The 22,312-nt window shown below is 38.2% G+C and overlaps 2 protein-coding genes across 3 annotated transcripts in view; one reads left to right on the top strand and one right to left on the bottom strand.

Annotated features, from left to right (window-relative positions):
- The window catches only part of LOC145978645 (N-acetylated-alpha-linked acidic dipeptidase 2-like), a 211,601-nt gene that overhangs the window by 164,118 nt on the left and 25,171 nt on the right, over positions 1-22,312 (top strand). The window lies entirely within an intron of this gene.
- Positions 1-22,312, bottom strand: part of LOC145978562 (uncharacterized) — a 57,383-nt gene that overhangs the window by 17,828 nt on the left and 17,243 nt on the right. The window contains exons 2-4 of the mRNA XM_083111258.1: positions 13,161-13,260; positions 6,614-6,699; positions 952-2,431 (exon numbers count right to left, since the gene is read on the bottom strand). Of these exons, the coding sequence (XP_082967384.1) occupies positions 952-2,431; positions 6,614-6,699; positions 13,161-13,260 (1,666 nt within the window). The remainder of the gene's footprint in view (positions 1-951; positions 2,432-6,613; positions 6,700-13,160; positions 13,261-22,312) is intronic.

Genomic DNA, 22,312 nt, shown 5'->3' on the forward strand with positions numbered 1-22,312 from the left:
TATTTCTTGTTTGCAATAAGATTACTTATGCTTGCATTATTGATTTTATATTGTCTTATAACTAAACAAGCCGTGGTAGCTCAGTTGTTAGGGCATGTGAGTACCATGCAAGAGAGCCAGGTTCGATCCCTGGTGGGGGAGAACCGGGACTTTTTCAACCTGTTTAAGTGGCTCCGGCACCCACCCAGCGTCATATGAAGTGGGTACCTGGAAGAAACACTGGGGGGTAAACTTCCAGGATAATCAGTCTCCGTAAAAATGCCACATAGCATTTTTGCGAACCCTGTGTACAATCAAAATGCCGGAAAAAGTGTTGGCCAGTGTCAGTAAATAAAATCCAACCGATATTTTCTGATACTGATACATCAGTATCAGTTCATATATTATAGTTTTTTTTTAAAGTAATTTAGAAAATATAGTTACATTACACACAGGCTAATGAAGTTCCATATTGAGCATTTTTTTTTACTGTTTACATGAAAACTGAAGAAAAGGGGTGCACAAGCACCCCATGCACTCCCCTGGTGCTGCATATGTTCACAAAAGATCCCTGATTCATACAACCCAGAAATGGGAATTTTAGTATTTCATAAATTACTGGTGAAAGAACAAAAAATAATTACTGAACTTTAGAAATGCTATCTTTCATCAAATAATAGAATTTGTGTTGTTATTAGTAATCATGTGAAGCTATTATAATTACAGAGTTTGTTTTAAAGCCTACTTTATGCACACTTGATCTATAGTTAAAATGTGAAGTGCCTCCACTGGATATCAAACCTGGGACTCCTTAATTACACGGTGATGATGTTAACATTACGCCATCGGAGAGGTAGTATAATTATGGAATTTATATTATAATGCATATGAGGGGAAACTGAAAATATACATACGAAATTTGCCATTTTCTTTAACTCAATTACCAGAAGGTGGACACCCATGACAACTTACCACACATGCCTCTTCTTGATCTTGTGAGTTGGTTTGTCCATGATGGACACTTGCCACTCCTGTTTCACTACTTCTTGCTTGTTCTTGCTGGGCAGAATCCATGTGTGCCTGTGGCGGATGACTTGATTCCAGGCTTTGAAATCCTGTTTGGAGGTTAATATCACTCACTTCTTGATGCTCTTGTTGTTTGGGTTTTCTCACTGTAACACAAATGCATTCCAGTTGGTTTCTGCTGTAACTATATGGAAGCCTTTTATGAGGTTGAAAAATGCGAAAGCTGCAAGTTCCAATCTCATTCATTGAATTCTGATGCTGGTTTGTTGGTGTGTTCCTTTCACTGCTTGGACTTGTTATCAACTCATGTGTGCTGGATGAAGTTCCAGGTACTGTTGATGATAACTGCTGCTGGGATGAACTGTGAGAAGGACGTAATATCAGCCCTCCAGATACCACCTGATTTCTTCCTTGTCGAACTCTTATTGGCCTGTTCTGCTGCTGAGTTTGCGAAAATCCGAGATCTTGTTGATAAAATAGATCATGTACTCGTGGCACGGCTCCATGCGTTTTATTTCTTTGTAATACAGCTTGTGATGATCCCTCACCAACTTTGCTTGTTGAAGTGCTGTTATTCCTACTATCAACCTGCATTTGAATCCACTTGGTATCTTCTTTAGGTGTTGCATTCTGACGAGGCTGGGCTGAAGATTTTGAAGGACAGTTAAATTGCTCAATTCCTTGGTTTGCAAAGTTAATTGGGTTTTGATTGCTGGAATGTTGAGGTGCAGGAGTAAAATGTGGCTCATTCAGTCTGTGTGATTCTTCATTTCCACATTCAATCATGAGTCTGGGATCTCGTTTTGGTTGCAAGAAATCTTCAAGTTGCCTCTTTAGGTTTTCTATTTCCCAAAGAAGATTAGGTTCCTCAGTTTGTTGTGCCTGTTCTCCAACATCCATTGGCGTTCTTATTGCTTGACCAGCTTCTTCTCTCACATTTTCATTTGTTTCATCTGATGATATCTCTGATACCATATCTGCGTTATCTGTAATATCACTGGAAGAATCTGTGGTTAAAACTACATCTGATACTTCAAAAGACTCAAAGCTTATTGAAAATTCTGAAGTTAGAGAAGATGATGAAGAATCTGAGGTAAACAGAAATGTATTTTCAGTAGGAATGTCTTGCGATCCCTGAATTGGCACATTACTTGTTGAACTAGTAGAGGCACTTGCGATGTTTTGTAGATCAAATTCGTATTCATCTAATGGCTCTTTTTTCATATTCTGCAAAACTGCATCCATATCATCGGTTGACGTTTTGAGCTGATTTGAATATTTCATTTTGGTGTTTAGGTTGGATTGACCAACCTCTGGATCCTGCCCAGTGCTGTTACTTGTGGAGGCCACATGATCATCTGATTCTGATTTAGACTTCCTTACATTCTCATGTCGTAACCCTTTCACTCTCTCCTTGCTTGTAATTCTGGAAGAAAAAATGGTTTAATTAGTTTGAAACAAGCTGGACATTCATTTGTACACACAGTGGTAGCCATTAGGGGGCAAGGGGACAGTTACCCCCCACTTTTTACCCCCACACTATGGCCTCATAATGTTATGCCTTGTCTACTAAAAGAAAGCAAACTTTCCTTACACCCCAGTTTTGACACCCAGTCGCTTCTACTGTGCATGCATAAACACCATATCAATAGAGGAGGCCTACAGTAGTTCATGTGCTTTTTTATTCAGTGGAGTTTTCATTGACTATTTAATTTATCACAATATTTTCAGGGTGATAAAAAGTACCAAATGAAAATATGATGTTTAAATTAATTTTACTTCCTTTGGTATCCTTTTGAGCCATTCTACTACCATAATATTTATGAACATTGTATTGAATTTTTTTTACTTTCGTTATAAACATAAACTAGCTCATTGCATAGCTTGAATAGATCTTCTGATTTCTGAAAAGTTGTCCATTTTATAATTTAATCAATGGAATTCCCTCACCCTCTCCCACTTGGAATTTTCCAAATACAACTAACCATATGCACATTGAGAGGACCAAAGGTGTTCTTTTCTTTGGAGCTATACTTATACACTAGTTATAACTTTAAAATAACATTTTTGATCTTCCGCATGCATTTACATACAGCTGGGAAATTTGTTACTGGTTTCAAAATTATTAGTCTGTTATGTAGTTAAAGACCCACCTTCTGCATGTACACACACACACACACACACACACACACACACACAAATGCACATTTATTTAACGTAACTATAACAATCAAATGTGAATGAATAAGTTGGGCTAACTGATAGACATACTAAATACTAATTTAAACTCTGGTCGCTTCCAGTAATCAAACCTGTCTCCATGCATTATTTTTGGGAGGGCGGAAGCAAGGCAATGTGGCGAATCTTTCCAAGTCTCATGTATAATTTGTTGGTCTCCAATAATGTGTTGTCATAGAAGTGAAATTACATTAATGAAAGACATAATTTTTGATTGATACTTGCTTCCCAGGGGAGATTTAGCCCCCTGTGACCCTTGTAGAGATGCTCATGTAACCATATATAGAAACAAAGTCCTGGCTCAATCTCTCAAATCAAACTGCAAAACTAAGGCATTGATTTACATGTGAGGAGACACCAGGGCTAACCTCATTACGACCACCCCCCCCCCCGCTATACAATTTCTGTTATAATTTTTAGACCAAATTATGTCAGGTGGTTAATATATAGTGTGTTTTATAAAAGTTCTGTATGATTCTAAAAACCTATAACTTTTAAAGTAATACGTTTATTACAACGAAATATTGTTTGTTACACAGAAGACACTTGAAAATTAATGTTTGATCTGGTTTTGTTCATCGCCAGATATCCAGCTGGACACAATTCATGTCCAAACACTCTTGCAATCTTCGTTTGAATCTGAGAATTGCATTCTGACAGTGCTTGTTTGGAATGTTTTGAATTTACATTGTATATCTTGAACATCAGGTCGTCAAGATCTGTCTGTTTCTATGCATAAATCTTGGTGTTGACATGTTCCCACAGCCAGTAATCGCAAGGCATAAGGTCTGGTGGCCTTGCGGGCCAAAGTGTGGGTCCTCTACTGCCAATCTATCTCTCCCCAAATTGTGACCATCAAGAAACTCACAAACTTCAAGGGCAAAGTGTGTGTATGTGAGAGAAAGGGGGGGAGGGGCACCATCTTTCTAGAAGTGGATCCCATTGATAATGCCTACTCTCTGAAGTTCTGGGACAAAGAATGTCTGTAATATGTAGCTGGTGCCTTCTATCAAATTGTGCACAAATCTCTGCTTGTAGGGCCTGGCTTTTACTTTCTTGCATAAGATACTGTGGTGCATGATCGCTGCCCCAAAGGGGCTCTGTACAATACTGTGTAACTTAGACCTCGCCTCTTTCAGTTCCAAGGATCTTCGTTTAAGAGATTTCATAGGACTCTATTCCATCCTCTCCTGCACTGCATCCAACACATCGTCACTCATTCTTGGCAAATATGACAAATCTGATATGATTCCCATAGGCTGAAACTTTTCGTATCATCAGTGGATACTTGTATCTGCTATAGGTGTTTTTCCAAACACTGTTTGGAACCTTTTCTATGTCAAAATACAAGATTTTAACTCGACAAGGCATAACATGCACTGAACTTTCTTCTGCATTGATGTCATCTTGGAATCACATGATCGGGTGATCACCTGCACACACGTTAACTTTAATGACCTCTTAAATGTTCATGTAGGAGATAAATCAGAAGTAAATGAAGTACACACAGCAGAACCTTTAGTTCTAGAATCTAACTTGACTGAAGTTAAAGATGCTATTAAAATGCTAAAGAATAACAAAGCACCTGGCATTGATTTAATACCAGCTGAGTTAATTAAATATGGTGGAAATTCATTAATATGTCAAATTCATACATTAATTTGTTTAATATGGAATAAAGAAGAAATCCCTCAACAGTGGAAAAAATCCATAATTGTTCCTGTGTTTAAAAAAGGTGATAAAATGAACTGCAATAATTACCGTGGAATTTCTCTACTCTCAACAACATATAAAATATTATCTAACATTCTTTTAACAAGACTATCCCCATATGCTAATGAAATTATATGTGATTATCAATATGGATTTAAACGTAACAGATCAACTACAGATCAAATTTTTCACATTAGACAGACACTTGAAAAAAGTGGGAATATAATCAAAGTGTCCATCAGCTATTCATTGATTTAAAAAAAAAGCATATGATTCAGTCAAAAGAGATAAATTATATAATATATTAGTCGAGTTTGGAATACATAAGAAGCTTGTTAATATGATAGAAGTATGCACCAGTGAAACAGAAAGTAAAATTCGTGTGGGTATTAATGTGTCTGACAAATTTACAATTCATGATGGGTTAAAACAAGGAGATGCATTATCTCCATTGCTCTTTAATTTTGCCTTAGAATATGCTGTTAGGAAGGTAAAAGAAACTAACGAAGGACTAAAATTAAACGGTATGACTCAGTTGTTAGCATATGCAGATGATGTAGACTTATTAGGGGATGATATAAATACAATTAAGAATAATGCTAAAATATTTTTCAAAGCAGCTAAAGAGATAGGTTTGGAAGTTAACAAAGAAAAAACTAAATATATGCTTTCAAGCTGAAACCAAGTGTTAGGTAAAAATCAAAATCTATTTATTGATAACAACTCATTTGAACCAGTCTCAAATTGAAGTACTTAGGAGTAATACTAACAAATGAAAATTATATTAAAGAGGAAATAAAAAGCAGGCTTAATTCAGGAAATGCATGTTACTTTTCTCTTAATAAACTTTTGTCTTCTCGTTTAATATCTAAGAAACTAAAAGTTAAAATATATAAAACCGTAATTTTGCCTGTATTATTATATGGATGCGAAACTTCGTCCCATACATTGAAAGAGGAACATAAATTGAGAGTATTTGAAAATAAGATCCTCAGGAAAATATTTGGACCTAAAAGGGATGAGGAGACAGGTGAGTGGAGAAGGTTACATAATTTAGAACTACATAATTTGTATTTATATCCAGATATTATTACAACGATTAAATCAAGAAGACTTAGGTGGGCAGGCCGTGTGGCACGAATGGGAGAGGAAACAAGAGTTTCAGAATTCTTGTTGGAAAACATGATGGTAAGACGAAGATGGAGGGACAACGTTGAGATGGACCTAAGGGAAATCGGTAGGGATGGAAAAGAGTATATAGATCTTGCTCAGGATAGGGACAGATGGAAGGCCTCTGTTGCTGCAACCATGAACCTTCGGGTTTAAGAAGGCTAGAGAGTCAGTCAGTCAGTCTATGTAAAAAAAAAAAAAAAGAAAACCCAATATTTTGTTGTAATAAATGTATTACTTTAAAGTTATTGCTCTTTAGAATCCTGCATAACTTTTAAAACAAACTGTATATGTTAAAATTTTACCACATTTCAAAATATCTAGTTTTTTCTCATTTTGTGGCTTCTTGCATAGCAGCCTTTCTCCAGTGTATGTGGGGGGCCTGGTGTTGTAGACAGCCAAGCCAATCTTAAATCTAGGCCTGGCAAAACTAACCTTATGAGAGTGTAATTTATCTATTCCCTTCTGTAAATTAATGTAAACCTACTTTGACATGAATCTTCTTAGCTTAAGTTTCTGTTTCTGGCATCTCCTCTTATCCTTTGAAAGTTGGACAAAGCATCTCAGTTTCTCCTGAAAAGCAAGGAAGAGCATTAATTCCACTCAAAAATTGTTAACTTCAAATCATATACATTCATCATCAAAAATTGAGAATAATTTTCAATTTTTATATTTATATAATAGTGTTATTCATAAGTCTGTGAAACATTTAAAACAGTTATAACAATTAAACTGCACAATTGATTGTTAGAAATTGAATTTCAGCAGAGAGGGAGAGAGAGAGAAACAATTTAAATTTTTTATGCATGCAATGTGCAGTGCGGTGTTGCCGTGTTTTGCTGCTAGGAGGTCAGAGTAGCAACATGTTATTCATAGTAGCAACATGTTATTCAGTAAATTTGCCATGAAGGTGGATAAGACACATAAGAAGAGAGGATGGGGTGGCCAAGCTGGTTGCCCGATTTAACCCCTTGTGACTTATCCCAGTAATATCCAAGATCTCAGGAACTGAATAATGGTGCCGTGGCTTTTATCAACAGTGATATGCTAACTTGTGTCTGTAATGAGATGGATTATTGCATACCTAGGTAGACATTTGCTGCATCACTAAAGGTGGACTTTTGTAATATTGGAAACAAACCTTGCAGAGTATATCTTTATTATAAATATAAAATGTTTGTTTCTTGTTCAGTAGTTCATGTCTTATCAATTTTTGAAATGTTTCACGAACTTATGAATAACCATGTATATTCTTTTATTAGTACAGAACATAATCCAAGTTGTTTTCCAACAAGCAAGTTGTACAATCAGTTAGCTATTTATTTGAGTAATACCATTTTCTACATCTTGAACTAGCATCTTCTGCTGGATACTGCTTATATTAACACTTACTACGTGGGAAACTAATCAAAGTTGTTTGCTAATTATAATATTTCAGTAAAGTGATATGATTTTATACACCTTGGACCCAACGGTACTCGCAGGATTTTCTCTCAGAGGGGGAGGGCAGAGCAAGATTTCATATCTTGTCCTTCAGTCATAGGGACTTATATTTACCTATATTATTATTATTATTATTGTTATTAATATTACTATCATTATCATAATCATTTTACAATTCATAAAATTAAAAATGAAGTAAAAATACTTTGGCATTGTTGACAAGCTTATACTTGAGTCCGCTATTTAAATAGAAATTCGATTCACCTTGTTTCTCAAACAATCACTTGAGGGGTCAAAGAGAGAGTAGAATTCTTGATTTTCACCGTGTCAGGAAATTTTAAAAAAATCTCGACTGGAAATTTCAATTCCGAATATTGGATTATAGAAGTTTTCCATCCCAATCCAGCCCTGACCACAAATTTTTCACCTCACACACTTGTGTACTGAGAAGCGAGCAAACCAAAATTTTCAGAAATTAAAAAAAAATCAAATAAAAAAGTAAAGAACTCAGGAAAAACCGAGTTGAAAGTGCAAACTCCCCTTAAAATGATCCGAATTACTAATTTTGTCTTTGAACAACTTTCAAAATGAATGTTAAAATTGGTAATTACAAAATTTTATGTCACGTATTCTGCTTCCTTAGAAAGTAATTATGTAATACTCGTATTCACCTTTATGATTCCACCCCCACCCACGAAAAAATCTTGCTTTCTATTTTGCGAAAAATACTAGCTTCTTCATTTTGTTGTGCCTATTCTCCAACATCCATTGGCGTGGTGCTCTGATTGCTTCTTCTCTCACATTTTCATTCATTTCATCTGATGATATGTATCTGATTCCATATCTGCATTATCATGAGATCACTGGAAGAATCTGTGGTTAAAACCACATCTGATACTTCAAAAGACTCAAAAGCCTATTGAAAATTCTGAGGTTAGAGAAGATGTTAAGAATTTGATTGCTGCAACTTGCAGCATGTAAATTAAGGAAATGAATATAATGTATATGAAAATGTCAATATCGAATTTCATTAACTTTTTCCAGATATCCTGGGTGGGGAGGGGGGGGGGGCAAGTGTCCCTCTCTGCAGGCGCCCTAGCTTGGGCCAAGGAGGATACATTAATACTGAACTCACTGCATTCAACTCATTGTATTATATCTTATTTAATGTGTTATGTTTTCATGTCACTAATTAGTATTATTTGTATATCATATAAATACATAAGGCAATGCCTCTAATGCAGGGTTTCCCAAACTTTTTGTGTCTGAGGTCCCCTCAGCATATATCGCATGTATGTCCAAGGACCCCCTAGCCACAGAACATAATACTTAATTCAGGAAAGAAAATACAGAATTTTGTAATGTTACCATATTTGATTTTATTTGTATAATATAGGCTTAATACGAGGCTTGTCCAGAAAGTAAAGATACAAACACATTTGCACGTTAGGGGAAAAATGTGTCCAAAGTTGGTAACACTGGCAGTAACCGTGATCCATACGACGAGGATTAGGAGTGAGTCGTCAGTGCTGCGCTGAGTCTTGTGCGAGGAACACGCGTTGGAAATGGTAGCGGCGATACCGAATCCCGCCAAGTGCGAAGTGCGCGACGTGATCAGGTTTTTGCAGGCATAAGGAAAGCGTCCATCGGATATCCACCGAGAAATTGTGACTGTCTACGGGAACGTAATGAATCGTCAAAATGTGGCGAAATGGTGCCGTGCCTTCGGAGAAGGTCGACGTGCAGCAGTCACTGCAGTGGCGCCATACCAATTCTCCAAAAGCCAAAAAATTCAAAACGTCAATTTCAACCCGCAAGCTGATGGCAACAGTTTTCTGGGATGACCACGGCATCCTGCTGGTGGAATTCATGCCGCCTGGAAGAAAGATTAATGCTGAAACCTACTGCCAGACTGTGAAACATCTTCGATGTGCAATTCAAAACAAACGGAGAGGCATGTTGTCAAGTGGAATCCGCTTTATTCATGACAACGCCCGCCCCTATGCAGAGAATATCACCAAGGATCTGCTTGCACAGTTTTAATGGGAGGTCCTTCACCATCCGCCATACAGCGCCGACCTTGCACCCAGTAATTACCACCTGTTCCTGTACGTGAAGAAAAATCTTGGTGGAAAACACTTTGCCGACGACCATGAAGTCAGGGAAGAAGTCACAACTTGGTTCCAGATGCAGGCTGCGGATTTCTACGATTCAGGGATACAAAAACTTGTTCCGCGTCTGAACAAATGTTTGGACAATGGTGGCACTTATGTGGAGACATAGCCTATGTATCAGTGTATCAAGTGTAACTTTAGTTGAGAGCAATACATTTCTTTTATATCTTATTTTTGGTTTGTATCTTTACTTTCCAGACAAGCCTCGTATTTACTTTGCTTTAAACTTTTTAAAGTCTAATTAAACTTCATTTGCAAAAACATACTTCCTAAATGCATAAAAATAATAAAACAATGTGACACTTGGCTAATAAATACAACAGTCTGAATCTGGAAACTTCCTTGAGAAAATTCACTTGGTACAGTTGTTAGATCAATGGCACGGATGGTGCTGTTTTCCAGAGACCAAACGTTGTAGGTCTGGTTCAAGCATAGTCACTCGAAGCTAAATATCAGTCTCTACATTAGCTCTGTTTCTGGGCTTCGTTTTGATTTGTGTGAGAGCAGAAAAGGTACACTTTCACAGGTATGTTGTCGTAAAAGGCAGGGTATAGGTGACGTGCATGGATCCAGAAATTGATCAGAGACGTGGAGTTGTGATAGAGGGTCTTCAAAGAAGAATCACAAGATACTTCGTTTAGTTGATCTTCCTCAAGGGAGGGCAGTTCATGTTCAGTTTCCAAGAAGGAATTTCAGATCCACGAGATTTTCTCAACCAGAGGCGGAAAATATTGTCTGAGTGTGGATCCTAGCAATTCCAGGTGTTTCACCATTACATCACTTACACTGTCTGGTAGTATTGCTTCATTTGCAGACAGGAAATCATGAAGTGTTGGGAAAGAATCAAATTCGCTTTTGCTGATTAGGCATGCCCATATACTAATTTTGTTGATTGTTCCATCTATTTTGTCTTGGACTGTGAAGAGTGTGACTTGCGTTCCTTGCAGACTTGAATTCAATTCATTCAAGTGACTAAATATATCTGCTAAATAAGCAAGTCTCGCAAGCCACGAGTAATCATTGAAGACGTCTTTGAAGTTGCATTTCCCATCGAGAAGAAATAGCCTGACTTCATCTCTCAGTTCAAACAAGCAGGTCAAAATTTCGCCTTGCGACAACCACCTAATCTCTGTATGTAATAGCAAATGTTCATGGTCACTCCCCATCTCCTTGCATAGGACCAAAAGTAACCTGGAATTTAGAGGCCTGGCTTTGATGAAATTTATAACTTTCACCGCTTCTTTCAGCACATCATCCAGTTCTGGGGGCATGTTGTGAGTTGCTAGAGCTTCACAGTGGATGCAACATTGCCTCCATATTACACGAGGGGCAACAGTCTTCACGTGTGCATTTACGCCTTTATTTTTTCCAGATAAGGCCATATTATTCATATTATCGCCTGCGAGTACTATTATACTTACACTTTATTACGGTTTGCTTCTGGATTCCTGCAGTTCGAGTAGGTGGAAAAGCAAAGATAGGGTGGTGGACCTGTTAGCATCAGGCGACACACTTGACTGCGCTGGCACAACTGGCTGTGCAGCAAACCAAACTACCAATGAAGATACTCCATGCCATCTCTCGGCCACTTTAAGAGTTACTAACACTGCTAACTTTCACCATCTATCGGTCAAGTTAAGAGTTACATATACTGTATGTAAGTTATACAACAGTGAAGACATAGTTTTTTTAAAAAAAATTTATGTTACTTAGATTACTAATTGAGTCTGTCGGAATCGTATGAATCATTTCTTAGTTTACCAAAAGGAAATTATAATTGCATATAATCGCTTTTTAAGTACTTACAACTTACAATGTTATTGCGGACCCCTTGGATTATCGTTGTGGCCAGGGGTCCACGGGCCACAGTTTGGGAATGGCTGCTCTAATGTAATACAAACGTTTAAAAAAATAGGTAATCTAATGAAATGTATGACAAAGCCATGAATGTACTTAGCCTGTGGTAACCTACATATCTCGTTTTCTCTCTCTGTCTACACCTTGATCTGAATAATCTTACAGGAATAAATTATGTTGATCCTTACCTAACAGTCTCCAATATCATATTACCCATAGGTAGGGCCAGACTGACCCACTGCTCTCTCAGTGCCCTTCCGAAAACACACATTCGATGCCCTTTCTTTCCCAACTACTTACAATTGAGCTCCCTGTTGAGGAAAATTGCCACCGCCCTCTTGGCAGTCCCAGTCCGGCTCTGCATTGCTATTCACAAATCTCTAATATGTTGGTTAGGCACTTTCATCTATTTTACCTGAAGATGAACACAGAGCTTGCTTTTCGTCATTTTAACACATATATATTTCGACAAATTTCTGTGTAGTCAGTATCTGTATGCTCCACCAACAATTGAGAATATTAATCTTAAAGTGAAGGAAATACATATATTGAGGAAAACATGATTTTTTAAAAAAGAAATTATCATTTAAACCGCACCTTATGAACTTTTTATTGCGGCTTGTACGTTAAGGTGCTAATCGAGTGTGACAAAGAAAAATTAAATGTACTTTATGTTACATGAGAGGCAATCATTCTTCCCTACTTTCATCATAAAGAAATTCTCATTGTCAGCCATTTTCCCCATTGAAACTGACCTCTAATTACATATAAAATATGGTGAGCAATCATTTTCCCCAAGAGAAAGTTTAACCCCTTCATTTAATAGAAAATCATATGGTAATTTATTTTTTCCCCACTTCACTGAAAAGGTCCAGTGAGAGATCTATGAAGAGTATTGACCTATTATTCATTTGATGGGAAATAATGGTTACAGTCATTTTCCGCTGTGGAAATTGAACCATTTCAATAATATGAATTCTGACTGTCTCTCATTTTCCTTCAGAAAAATTTTATAAAATTTCTTGTAGGAGGTAACTTTCACTTTGATACCCAGTGGAGGCACATAGTGGTTTGGATCCTACTTAAAACTGTATGTCCAGTCCAGATTAGCCTGTCTGTGCATAAAGCAGACTTAAAACAACTTGTAGAAAATTGGCAGATGTTAATGGCATAATAATTTAATTTCACCCTTTTTAACATAAAAATCTATCTGCCCATATTTATGGTCTGGGTGTTGCTTGATTGATTGAATTGTTATTTTAAGTCCACTTTATGCACAGAAAGGCTAATCTGGACTGGACCTACAGTTTAAAGTGGGATCCGATCCTCCACCGGGTATTGAACCCGGGACCTCTTACAAGGCTGGTGTTGCTTGTACTCTATTCTGATCAACTTTAAAGTTTTGCAATAGGTTATGTCACTAATAGTACCAATAGGATGATAATGGGTAGCAAATGCTACTCATATTCAATACTTCAGAATTTATATATACACTATATAGTACTTGCAATTGACCATTTTATAAGAAAATGTAAGAGGGGAAATAAGGAGATCACTTACTTTCTTCAAATATCGTAACATTTTCTTTGTCCAAATTTTTCTTTTCCTTGGTGTATTTGCGTTGTTGCTTTCCGAGCTGCTGCTAGAGGAGCTTTGGTCGCTGTAATTTTGAAAACAAAAATTTACATTATGTAACATTCCATTCAATTCATATAAGTATACTTTTATAACATTATGTCTGGCATCTACAAGAAATCATGATGGAACCCAACCACATATAAACGTTACAGTAATTCACAATGTAACACCATACCAATGTAAGAAAGCATGTTATCTATCTCTAATTTTCACCACATATTACATTTTTAATGTCAAGCTACTAGAAGAAAACAAATCAAAACTATCTTCAGTTTCAACATATGTTTATGGTTCATTTGAATTCTTAATATATTGAAAAGTGTTGATGGAAAAGTACTTTTCAGATGTGAAGGGGGTGTTCTACATCATCTCCTGAGACATTCTACAATTTGAAACTTAAGATAATCCTTTTTGAACCTAACTAACTAACTCTCTAGCCTTCGTAAACCCGAAGGTTTATGGCTGAAGCAATACAAGCTTTCCATCTGACTCTACCCTGGGCAAGATAAATCCAATCTTTACGATCCTTACCTATTTCCTTTAGGTCCATCTCAACGCTATACCTCCATCTTCATCTTGTCCTTCCTACGGGTCTCCTACCATCAGATTTACCAACAAGAATTCTGTAAACTCTTCTTTACTCTCCCATTCGTGCCAATAGCCTGCCCACCTAAGTGTTCTTGATTTAATTATTCTAATAATATCTGTACATGAATACAAATTATGTAGTTCTAAATTATGTAACCTTCTCCACTCACCTGTCTCCTCATCCCTTTTAGGTCCAAATATTTTCCTAAGATTTTATTTTCACATACTCTTAATTTATGTTCATCTTTTAATGTAAGGGACCACGTTTCACAGCCATATAATACTACTGGCAAAATTACTGTTTTGTATATTTTAACTTTTATTTTCTTAGATATTAAACGAGAAGACAAAAGTAAAGTAACATACATTTCCTGAATTAAGTCTGCTTTATATTTCCTCTTTAATATTGTTTTCATTTGTTAGTATTACTCCCAGGTACTTGAATTTGGAAAATGATTCAAACGAGTTGTTATCAATAATTAAATTTTGATTACTACCTAACACTTGGTTTTGTCCTGCAAGCATATATTTAGTTTTCTCTATGCTAACTCTCAAACCTATCTCTTTAGCTGCTTTTAAAATATTTTAGCTTTATTCTTAATTGTATTTATATCATCCCCTAATAAGTTTACATCATCTGCATGTGATAACAACTGAGACAGACCATTTAATTTTAGTCAATGAAAGAAGATATGAAGATAGTGACCCATAATCTTAACCCATTATAAGTTGTAAATTTGTTAGACATATTAATACCCACACGAGTTCATAATCAATGTAAACTGCACCTGAACTTATGACATAACTTCTGGGCAAGTGATTTAGGTTCATTCAGAGGAATCATCTATCTGATACTGCGAGGGAAGTCTTCCGTTTTATAGTGTCTCTGAAACCTTCAATTTGGGAGTGCCCCTGAGGCCCTGAATATGATAGTGCTTCTTAGGTAGTCTCTCTGATAGTGCCTCTGAGGGCTACTACTATCAGATAAGGCCTTTCTAAAGCCAACTGTCTGATAAAACCTCAGGGTCCTTCAATCTGATAGTGATTGCGGTCTATTTGATAATACCTGTGAAGCCCTGAACCGAAGAGTGTCTCTGAGGCTTACTTTCTTAAGTGACTCTGAATTATTTTGTGTGATAATGCCTCTGAAGCCTGCCATCTGTCTTCAATTTGAAAGTGCCTACAGTGGACTATTTTTAATTCGAACTCCAAGGAAGCCATTGTTACCGTTGGATACAAACTGACGACGTTACTACTACGCCTCGGAGGAGGCTTTCTATTGACCAGAGGTGTTCATTTTGAATCAACTGGACCTACAGTTTAAAGTGGGATCCGAACCACTAATTACCTCAATTGGGAATCGAACCCGGGACACCTTGATTACAAGGCGACGATCCTACCACTGCGCCATCGGGGAGGCAAAAATGGAGGAAGAGATCGCATATAGCTACTACCATTATATAGTGCTCAAAAAAAAGTTTTGCATATTATGATTGCAAGCGGTTTGAGTCGCGATATCCCCAAAAGATATACAATGTTCATTATGTGAGCAATGCTCGAGATTGAAACTGACATAATGTCCCAAGTGAGTTCGATATTCAACAGATAGAGGGCAGTATTTGCCACATGATCCCCGAGCAGATTTGAAAGCAACCCGATGGGAGGCATTGTCCGTGTCTTATCCGCACTTGTGAGTTGGAAACTGCACAGGGAGCGGATGGAAAACGAAGGGCAACATGCCTCGAGCAACCGTTTCTGCTACGGACCGGATTCGAATTGTAACGCTGCTGCAAGAGGAATATCGCCAAGTAGACGTCGCTGCATTGTTGGAGTGAGCCAAGGTGATGTCTCTCTAGTATGGAAGAAGTTCATGGAGTCACAACCAGTTGCTGATCGACTAAGGACATGGCGACCACGCAAAACAACACGCAGGGGAGATCGCTACGTGGTGATTTCGGCACGTCATAGACCCACTGCAACTGCTACCAGTTTGTGCCAAGATCTGCGGAAGGCCTCAGGAGAGAATGTTTCCAATCAGACAGTGTGGAATCGACTTCATGAGGAAGGATTGACGTCAAGAAGACACATACCCAAGGTTCATCTTAATCCACACCATAAGAGAGACCGTGTAAGGTGGGCAACAATGCACAGTGAATGGAGTCAGGAACAGTGGGAGCACACGCTCTTTACAGACGAGGTCACCATCAGTTCGCACCCGTTGATATAAGAACTGTGGGGTTGGATAGGGCGTGTTGAATAGAAGGGGTGCGCAAATATCGAATAATGATTAGAATCCAAAACATTCGGTTGCCAAATCGCGAGTCGACCACTCAATATCTCGCTACAAATTAGCCCCCGTAATGTGGAATACCTCTGTAAGGAGCAAAGAATTAAAAGTCCCCATTACAACACACTTCCCTCATAGTCACAAACAATCTGCAAGGTTCCAAAAAGCCATTATTCACACATCGTGCAATAGCCTTCCTGATAAGTTTTGAACACATCGAGAGCGTTATTTCCCTGCGAATATGTCGGCCATAGTTTCTAGCACTCAATATTCAGCATTATTGGCGTCTACTGCGCATATTATTCTCACATTGACTGTTGCCAACAGAATGGTTTGCATTCCATAGGCAGTGATAACGACGAAGCCAAGTGTATGACTCACTGCACAGCGGAAGTTTGTGATTCTGTTTCACGCTTGCATTCTGCTACGTCTAGATGTAGAGCAAATATACATTTATCATTGTCTCGTAATCATTAGACGCTAATTTGCTCATAGTGTTTCGAAGTAACTAGACAGTTACTTTTTTCAGTATTTCTAACTGTAACTAACTACTTTTAAAAATGAGTCGCTGTGACTGTACATTTGAGAATGAAGTAACGTTATCAACAATTACTTTTACAGTTCATTTACGACACTTAAATTCTTAACTTGAAAATTTGTAACGTTGGGGAAGAGCTAAATTTGGCAACTCTAATTCCAACTATGCTGCGTCTTCTCTGGATGCTAAGGTGTATTAAGAAAACCTGGTCCGGTTCGTGCTAAATACTTCTCTGTCGTGTGCAGGGTGTTTTAACCACTGGTATATGAAAACCGGGGTGACAGCGGATGCTTACCCAGTACTTTCCATCTAGGGGGAGGTGCAGGTTCATATTTAGGGGCTTGCAGGGGTGCCCACAGAGGGGGATTATGGTGCAGGTTGCCTCATCGAGATTTTTTCGGGGAATTTTACCCCTTCAAATAATATAAAATTCAACATTTATATCTTTTTCCAAAATATATGTAAAGTTTTACACCTTAAATGCACCATATTTAATCCATTAGATGAAATATAGAAAGTGGGTATCATCAAAGGTGTAGGGGGGAGAGATATCCAACTTTTACATATTAGACCTTAATTCACATGTGGGTTCTGGGAGGGGGGGGTCTGAATTAAATTTGGGAGAGATAGTATCCAACTCCAGGTCTTAGATTATGGCGGGTATTTTAGTTAGAGGGGGATTGAGCATTAAATTGAGGGGCTATCCAAATCTTGTGTATTGCTATTGTCTTAGACTGTTGCGGAAATTCTGGTGTGGAGACTGGGAATTAATTTTTTGGAGGAGACAATATCAACTCTTCAATATCAACAGTAAGTCTAAAATTGATTGAGTATTAAATTTAAATGGGGAGATAGAAAGCTCTTGATAAAGTGTTAAATCTTTGATTGTCAAGGGATTTCTGCAGTGGAGAGAGAGTTCCAACATTAAATTTTGGAGACTGTATTTACCGATATGGTAGCCACACGTTTTCGACTCCGAACGTGCCAATGGAGAAGCTGGAAAAGACTAAGAATGTATTGACATCCTATTAAATTAATATTCTTGAAAGCCTGCAAAGAAATGTATGCAAACATTTCCTTGCTCGCTTTGCTCGCAATGATGTGTTGATAGGATGCGTGTTTAGCACTTTGATAAGGTGAATGTGAAGTTTTTATACTATAGCTGCATTACAAGTTAAGCGATATTCTCGATTATTATGAACGATTTTAGGGGTGGTCTTGAATGATGGGCTCCCTGTTTAGGGAGGAGGTGCAGATGAAGTAAAATGTTCAGTAAAGCCAAGAAAAAAGTTACTTTCTGTAGACACGCTGTTGTAATTAAATACTTTGTGAAGATTGCGATATGGTTTGAGGGCACGAATGATATGATTTGGGAGGGGGTACGCATGACATGATTTTTGGGGGGACGCATGACATGAATTTGGGAGGAATGCGCCATTGGCCTTGGGGGGGGGATGGGCACCCCTGTGGGCTTGTAAATGTAAATTTAGAGACAAGAGGACCATAAAATGGGTCTTTGTGAAAAATTTTAGGGGGGTGTTGAGGAAATTTTGGGGGATGTTAAGGGGTGTGTGGATAGTGGGTGACGGGCCGTGCTGCTAGCAGCCATTTGAAAATGCAAGCTCGTAATATTAATGAGTTTTACGGTTAAAATAACTTGACATATTCATTAAGCAGCTTTCAGAGATTGCATAGAAGCGGTAGCTCAGTCGTTAGTTGACCTCCGTGGTGGAGTGGTTAGCAGAGCTCGTTACAATGCCAGGGATCCGGGTTCGAATTCCGGTTCTGACATGGATGTTTGTGTTTGTCCCAATGAGAATATAGAGAAAATTGATATATGTGATATTGAGGAAAAAAGGGGGGGAAACGGTGGATGCTACCGCATAGGAATATTTCTATTTTTAAAAAGTCGCTAGGGCGTCTGACTACCATGCGAGATACTCAGGTTCGATTGATTGATTTGGTGTTTTAAGTCCACTTTATGCACAGTAAGGCTAATCGGGACTGGACCTACAGTTTAAAGTGGGATCCGAACCACTTGTGCCACCACCGGGTATCGAACCCGGGGCACCTTGATTACAATGCGACGACGCTACCACTGCGCCATCGGGGAGGCCACCCCCGGTGGGAGAGAACCGAGATTTTTTCCCACCTGTCCAAGCGGCCCGACACCCACCCAGCGTCGTATGAACTGGAGGAAACTCTGGGGGTTAAAGGCGGCCAGGGGCGTGGTACCTATACGCCTGCATGCCGTGGTGCAAAGCACAGGGGAGCACTTTACTTTACTTTCACAGATTGTTGCTTCTTGGTTCTGTTTTAATACGGCGAACACTTACATTGGACTCCGTCGGTCGTAGCTTTCACAGTCCTATCCATTAGGGGGTTTCAGTTTACGTTTTAAGTTCACTCCATGAACAAAGGTATATCGTACATGCCCAAGTTTAAAACATTAAAATAAAGTATATTTCATCCTGACAAATAAACGCAAAGAGAATGAATAAACACTGCAATTCTGAATTTATCAAGGTAAAGCAAGTATGGTAACACAGGATAAAGAACTACAGCTACAATTAATCAAGTAATTTTGGTAAAGCGGTTACTAACTCAAGCACGGAAGAAGTATAGCGCTATTTGAGTTATGCTACTTTCCAACTCTGCCTTTCAGTACAGGGAATTGTGCAATTGTATCCAGATTGGTATGCAAAGTCTCATCTGGTTACTCGTCGCTCCTCTGGTTGCTAATTTTAGGCTCTTGGTGTGGATTGAACTATATATGCAATTCATATAATATCCTGAAATATTTTGGGATAACTTTAAAAGAAATTCCCATTGTCCAAACAGTATAAGTTCCGGTTAGACGAAAGCATTTCCTTTATCATTTTTGCTAGCATAAATGCTATGTAAATGTTTCCAAAAATCTTATAGCAGATAGTATTTTCCACGGAAGCATTTCATGTAACATGTCGGTTCGCTTTTGCGATTACATGTATAATATATACGAAAGACACGTCGTGTTACACCATCTATTGTGAGTGCACGTGTTCACAATTGAAACAACTAAAATATTCTTCCATACGTGTACTGTATACGTTGTAAAGTACGTATTTAAGCAGCGCCATTGTTTTGTACCTAATACCGTTTTATAGGAAAAGTTATTTCTCTCAGTTGAATAGTTATCGGCTTTTAAAAATGTGAAGTGATACATTGTTTACATCTCACGCGGCCGCCATTACATCTGCACACGTGACCTAGAGGTCGCTTCTGATTGGTTATGCTACGAAAAATGATGCGGAAATAAGACGGATTCTATCCTTGAGAAATGCTATGAAATAAAAATAAAACAATAAGCCGTGGCTCTACAGCCCGTAAGGGCCTAGTCAGATCTTCCGTCTGCCAGTCTCCCTCCCACAATCCTACCTAGAGATCTTCAACCGGTAATGGGGTGACGTGGAGTCAACACGTCGAACCCCCAGCTGTTATAGGAAATTTCCGAGACCAGGTTACGCTACTCACTCGTAGCTCCACAAATGCCATGAAATATCACATTATTATATTACATCTGAAAAGCCATAAGATTTTTCACTTTACACGGTAGCATATTAGGCATGGCATAAATGTTAAGAAAAATGTCAAGAAAAATGCTTTCGTCTTAAGCGTCCCAAATAAACAGTGATGGCGCAATAAAAAAATGAGTAGGGAGGCAGAGGAGGAATATTTTCTGGGGGGGGGGGTCAAATTTAGTACACCTAATACATACCGTACAAAACACATCTAGTGTTTCTTGTTTCCTTGATGGGTGGGCTGGTAGATCTAGGGGAAGGAGCGGGGCGTTGCGTTGATATCTCGAGTTGGCACAGGTTAAGAGTTTCAGAATTTTAGAAAGACATCTGAATCGTAATAGTCAATCAGATGCAACGTGGAATGTGCGTATAGAACAATGTAAAGTAGTGTATGTTTTGAGGTGGGCAGATTCATATGTACAGAAAGAATGAGGTTGTAATTTATGAGACCGAGTTGAAATTCGACAAATATTTTGCATGCACAGTGAAAAACATGTAATGAGAACTACCTACAACGGCCTGCTTAAGAATGCATATTTATGACGCATAAATTCATGATAATGTGTGTTAACACAACTTTATGGCTCAATAGAGAATGAAAAAAAACGTTTATCTTAAATCGTTGAGTTGGTTTGCTCTTTTCAGTTCACTTTATGCACAGATAGGCTAATCGGGACCAGGGCTACAGTTTAAAGTGGAATCCGAACCACTATGGGCCTTCACCGGGTATCGAACCCGGAACACCTTGATTACAAGGCGACGAGGTTACTACTACGTCACCGGGAATCAATCGAATATGCGTATCATTGAGCTTTTGGCAGAGCGTAGCAAACAAATAATAAAAAATCATTTTTCCTGACAAATAAATACTTCAAGTCTGAATTTGTCAAGGTAAAACAAGTACGATAACGCAGGGTAAAAAAGAAAACTCTGTGAGTGGCACTGCTGCTTGAGGCATATACTACATGGCACCAATCAGAGTTCCTTTCTGTCAAAGCCAAAAGTCGTTCCTGCCTGCGAGTGTTGCCACTTATGAATCGAAACTTTCTTAGCATCATCAGACTCTTCAGCAGGTGTTCAGAGGAAAGTTGCGTTACCATCTTAAATACGAAGAAACCTGTAAAACATCCACATATATTTATTCGGGGGCGGTCATTCTGATAAAATATCAATATTTTCAAAGTTCTTCGAACGGACTATGTAAAACATTGGAAAACTCCAAAAACTGAACCTGCTCTGCAACACAGGAAAAATGTCTCATTAAGCAAAGTAATCAGTGTGCCTTTGTTAAGTTGGTAAGCACTATGTTTTCAATAATGTTGATGGAATAAATCTGTAAAGTTTGTTCAATGACCACGACTCCTAACCATAAGAACATAATTATTCTTTAGATTCTGAAAGACTCGTATATGTGCAACAGCACACGTCTTTCCAGTGGCTTATTGCAAGAGCAGGATATTGTGCTTGACTCAATAAAGAAACTTACTGCCCGAGGCAGATTCATGTTAACCAAAAATGGCAATAAATAAACGAATTTACCTTAAAATGGCCAAAACTATGTATTTACTTGTTTTAATTTTCGATTTTTTCGAAACGCTTTTTAAGGAGAATTCTCAAAATCTATGTTCACGAAATCGAGAAAAATAGCATGTGACTCAATAAATTATATCGTCCAGTTTGTGAAGATAATTACTATTAACATGTTGCGCGTTTTATACTGTCTCAGTAGTATAATAGTTATTTGGTGGTGGGAATAATACTACTTGCCCGGAGATATGTTAATCTACATAGGCATCCCGGCACCATTATACTCATTTTAGCGTGTGTAGCGCTCTGATTCGGGACTGCTTGTAACTGTTAGCATATATGCTATTTACCGCCGCACAAGCCACAATTCTTCAATCTGGTCATAAACTACTCGAGCTGGAAACATTGTTTGGACGCGACGGCGACAACCAACCCTTCTGTTCATGACCTGCGAAGATCATGGTGGGAAGGCCACTCCTTGAAAATTCCGAGAAACGTCGAAGCGATCGGTTCATACAGTGACAATTCAAGGACGTATTTACGGGGTATACAGGGTGTCCGGACCCCCTACCCC

This window comes from Lepisma saccharinum, chromosome 25 (assembly GCF_977018435.1).
Source record: "Lepisma saccharinum chromosome 25, izLepSacc3.1, whole genome shotgun sequence".
Taxonomy (NCBI): Eukaryota; Metazoa; Arthropoda; class Insecta; order Zygentoma; family Lepismatidae; genus Lepisma; species Lepisma saccharinum.